Source organism: Neoarius graeffei, chromosome 6, assembly GCF_027579695.1.
Source record: "Neoarius graeffei isolate fNeoGra1 chromosome 6, fNeoGra1.pri, whole genome shotgun sequence".
Classification (NCBI taxonomy): Eukaryota; Metazoa; Chordata; class Actinopteri; order Siluriformes; family Ariidae; genus Neoarius; species Neoarius graeffei.
Genome location: NC_083574.1, coordinates 30,805,334 through 30,809,558, shown reverse-complemented (window position 1 = coordinate 30,809,558; position 4,225 = coordinate 30,805,334). Strand labels below are relative to the sequence as shown.

The 4,225-nt window shown below is 47.6% G+C and overlaps 1 protein-coding gene across 1 annotated transcript in view; it reads right to left on the bottom strand.

Moving 5' to 3' along the window:
- Nucleotides 1-3,313, bottom strand: part of LOC132888255 (uncharacterized protein K02A2.6-like) — a 3,940-nt gene extending 627 nt beyond the window's left edge. Inside the window, 2 exon segments of the mRNA XM_060924328.1 lie at nt 1-274; nt 276-3,313. The exon segment at nt 1-274 is cut by the window's left edge and continues 627 nt beyond it. Of these exon segments, the coding sequence (XP_060780311.1) occupies nt 1-274; nt 276-3,313 (3,312 nt within the window).
- Between the last annotated feature and the right edge of the window lie 912 nt (nt 3,314-4,225).

Below are 4,225 nucleotides of genomic sequence, written 5' to 3'. Positions count from 1 at the left end.
CTTCTTGATACCTTCCTTGAACACCCGTACTGCACGCTCTGCACAGCCATTTGAAGATGGGTGAGAAGGTGCTGTGGTTACATGTTTTATGCCATTCTTTGCAAGGAAGTGTTTGAATTCGGCACTGACCAGACTAGGCCCATTGTTGCTGACCAGAACGGCCGGTATTCCATGGGTGGCAAAGATGCTTCGCAACTTTTCTATGGTAGCGGCAGATGTTATGGCATGCATTGGATGAGCCTCAATCCACTTAGAGTAGGCATCAATAACAATCAAACATTTTTCCTGACACTGGCCCGCAAAAATCCAGATGCAGTCTCATCCATGGTTGGGAGGGCCATTCCCATGGATGTAATGGTGCTGCAGCTGGAGAGGCTTGGTTGGACTGGCAAATGTGACATCGACACACTGCTGTCTCCAGGTCAGCGTCCATGTTCGGCCACCACACATAGCTGCGAGCTAGCATTTTCATCCTTGAGGCTCCTGGATGGGTCTCATGTAGTTCTTCAATCATGGTCTGTCTTCCTTGTGGTGGTATTATCACCCTACTCCCCCACAGTACACACCCATCCTCCATGCTCAGTTCATTCTGTCGTCTTATGTAGGGCTGGAGCTCAGGATCTGTGCATGTTGTAGGCCAAGAGCCTTGCATCAGCCACTGCTGTATTTTCGACAGGACACGGTCTCTCCGGGTCCAGTCGCGGATCTGCCTGACCTGTAGCGATGTGCCATTCATGTGTTCCATAAGCATCACCACTTCCCCCTCCTGGGGGGTGGCCCTGGGAGAGCTTGGCAGCGAGAGTCTGCTCAACGCATCAGCATTTCCATGTTTTGAGCCCTCCTTGTACTCCAAGGTGTATTCATAGGCAGCGAGTATCAAGGCCCATCTTTGCATCCTGGCAGCCGCCTGTTGTGGGATGCCCTTATGCTCTCCCAACAGACCCAGAAGCGGTTTGTGGTCTGTGACTATGGTACAATGTTTTCCAAACGGGTACTGGTGGAATTTTTTTAAGCCGAATATTATCGCCAGAGCCTCCTTTTCCAGCTGAGAGTAGCCACGTTCTGCTGATGACAACGACCGTGACATGTACCCTATGGGCCTGTCTGTGCCGTCTTGGAGCCGGTGGGATAACACTGCTCCCACCCCATGTGGGGATGCATCACAGGACAGGTAGAGAGGTTTTCTGTCATCAAAATGTACCAACAGTTGCTCAGACTGGAGGCACTTCTTCGCTGCGTCAAAAGCATTACCATGGCGTTTTTCCCATTTCCATGGCACTCCTTTTCTGAGGAGTTCATGCAGAGGCTCCAGTACAGTGGCCACGTTAGGCAAGAACCGATGATGATAATTCAGCATCCCTAGGAATGACTTCAGCTGTGTCTGGTTTGTCGGTGCAGCTGCATTTGCAATGGCCTCAACTTTGTGTGCCACTGGCTGAATCCCTGCATGATTAATTCTGTAGCCCAGATATACCACCTCTGGTGCCATGAAAATGCATTTCTCTCGCTTAAGACGGAGTCCTGCTGCGTTCAATCTGGACAGTACTGTCCCTAAATTCTGCAGATGGCTAGCATCATTCCCAGTCACCAGTATGTCGTCTACTCGCACCACCACCTGAGGAAGTCCTTGAAGTAAGTTGTCCATGGTGCGCTGAAAAATACCTGGGGCAGAGGACACCCCATAGGGCAGCCTGGTGTATTGGTACAGCCCACGATGTGTGTTTATTGTTGTGAATCGCTTGGAATTTTCCTCCAGTGGCAGCTGCTGGTAAGCCTGAGACATGTCCAGTTTGGTGAACTTCTGCCCCCCTCCCAGCACTGCCAGCAAGTCTTCTGTCTTTGGAATTGGGTAGTTGTCCAGCTTTGACACTGGATTTACTGTAACTTTATAGTCACCGCAAATCCTTATGCTTTTGTCTGGTTTGACTATGGGGACTATTGGAGCTGCCCACTCAGCAAAGCTGACAGGCTCTAAAATGCCTTCATTCTGGAGCCTGGTCAGTTCAGTTTCAACTTTCTCTTTCAGCGTATATGGCAAGGGCCTAGCTTTAAAGTAACGAGGCCTGGCCTCTGGGTCTACATAGATTTTAGCTGTAGCCCCAACTAGTGTGCCTAGCTCCCCTTTGAACACCTCCTGGTGTTGTGAGAGGAGAGCCTCCAACTCCTGCTGATGTCCCACTTGGAGTTTGAAGATGGCTGTCCAGTCTAGTCTCACTGCCTTGAGCCAATCTCTCCCCATTAGATTTGGGCCCTCCCCTTTAACCACCAGCAGAGGCAATTGCTCCTTCTGTCCCTTGTAGATGACATTTGCATACATCTTGCCTAACACATCCACTGTATCTCTTGTGTAGGTGAACAGTTTTACTTTTGCCGGATGGAGTCTTCCACACCCTATCTGCCTATATGTTCTCTCGTTCACTATGGTCAAGCCTGCCCCAGTGTCAATTTCAAACGTGACGTCATGCCCATTCACTGACAGTTGTTCTCTGTATGGCTCAACTCTGTTTTCTCTCAGATTGTGCAGCATGTGAGTGTATTCTGACTCCTCATCGTTTTCCTCTAACATGTTTGCTGCCCCTCGTGTGCCAAATCTGTTTTGTTTGGGCTGTCTCGCACTGCTGCATTTTCTGGCTAAATGTCCTTTCTTCTGGCAATTATGGCAAACTGCGTCTGCGAAACGGCAGTCTGCCGATGCGTGTGTTCCTCCGCATCTAAAACGCGTCACATATGGCTTCTGGTCCGAGGCCCCTGGCTGCACTTTGTGCACCGCCTCCTCTGATTTATTTTGCAACTGCGCTACATCTTTCAATGCAGTTTCCATGGCTGTCGCTAATTCCAGGGCCCTCTCCCAAGTCATTTTTGTATCTGGTTCTGAAAGCAACCGACGTTGGATGCGGTCGTCATTAATGCCACACACCAGTCTATCCCTAAGCATGTCATCCAAATTTGTCCCGAAACCACAGTGTTCAGAAAGTCTCCTCAGTTCAGCTACAAACGCAGCAACTGACTGGCCGCGATCCCTTACTTTTGAATGAAACTTAAATCGCTCCACTATGATGCTGCGTTTCGGTGCAAAGTGATCAGTCAACTTTTTCTGTAAATCTGTCAGGGAGCTATCTCCCGGCTTACCAGGTTGGCATAAGTCTCTCAGTATGGCATACGTTTTCCCTCCACATGCACTCAGGAAGATGGCCCGCTTTTGGTCGGCGTCGGTGATTTTATTTGCGGCAAAGTAGAATTCCAGCCATTCCACATACTGCTGCCAGTCATCTGCCTCCGTATCAAACTCTCCAATTTTCCCGTATGTTGCCATTGTAACTCTTAAAATTAGTCCCACCCTCGTCGCCAATGTAATAAAGTGCCACGACTTCAAATGCACATGCTTCACTTTATTGAACTTGCTGCATCACTCATTGCACTCTGGCAGCATATATGCTAACTAACTATGTATACTTGACCCTGAGGACCCCCGTTGACCTAATCTAGCTGCCTGAATGAAAACAATAGAACATTCACATTACAACACAAGTTACTTTTTATTCAATATTAATAACAATAAACCTTCAGAGTAATACAAAGCTCCAATGTTTGACAAAAACAGTGTCACTCTAGTGTTCTGAATTGTACTCCATGACAGCTTTTTTAGCAGTCTGCACCAATACCTCACTAGGCTGCATGTCACAGCAAGTGTCTGTGTTGATCTTGCCGGAGTGCCCATTCAGAATCTTTTCAGTTGCTAGTGAAAGTCACTCAGGTGGAAATATGCGTTTCAGACAAAATGTTACTTCCGGGTTGGCGGGATTCTCGCAATGCGGTGTGCGCATGATCAAAAGTGGAACGAAGTCTCGCTACCACAAGATAATGTGCGATTTCATAAGACTCTTTACTGGCTGTTTGTGCTGTCTGTGGTGTACAGTACATTTGTAAATGTTATGCACTCTTTTATCATCATGGGAATTGATTATAGCTCTAAATAAATATTGAAGTTTTTTTAAAGAATCCGTATAACTTTATTTGTACGCCTGTATACTACGTTTATTGAATCAAATCCATATAAAATACGGACATTCCATATAGGTTGACATGTATGTCATGTCCTGTGTATAAACGAAAATATGGAAGCTTCCCCAAGCCAGGTTCCCCCAAGCGAGGCTCATTCAAGCAGGGCTCCCCCAAGTCAGGCTCTCCGAAACGAAAGTCACTTAAAAGTTCTGGTTTTGTTCAG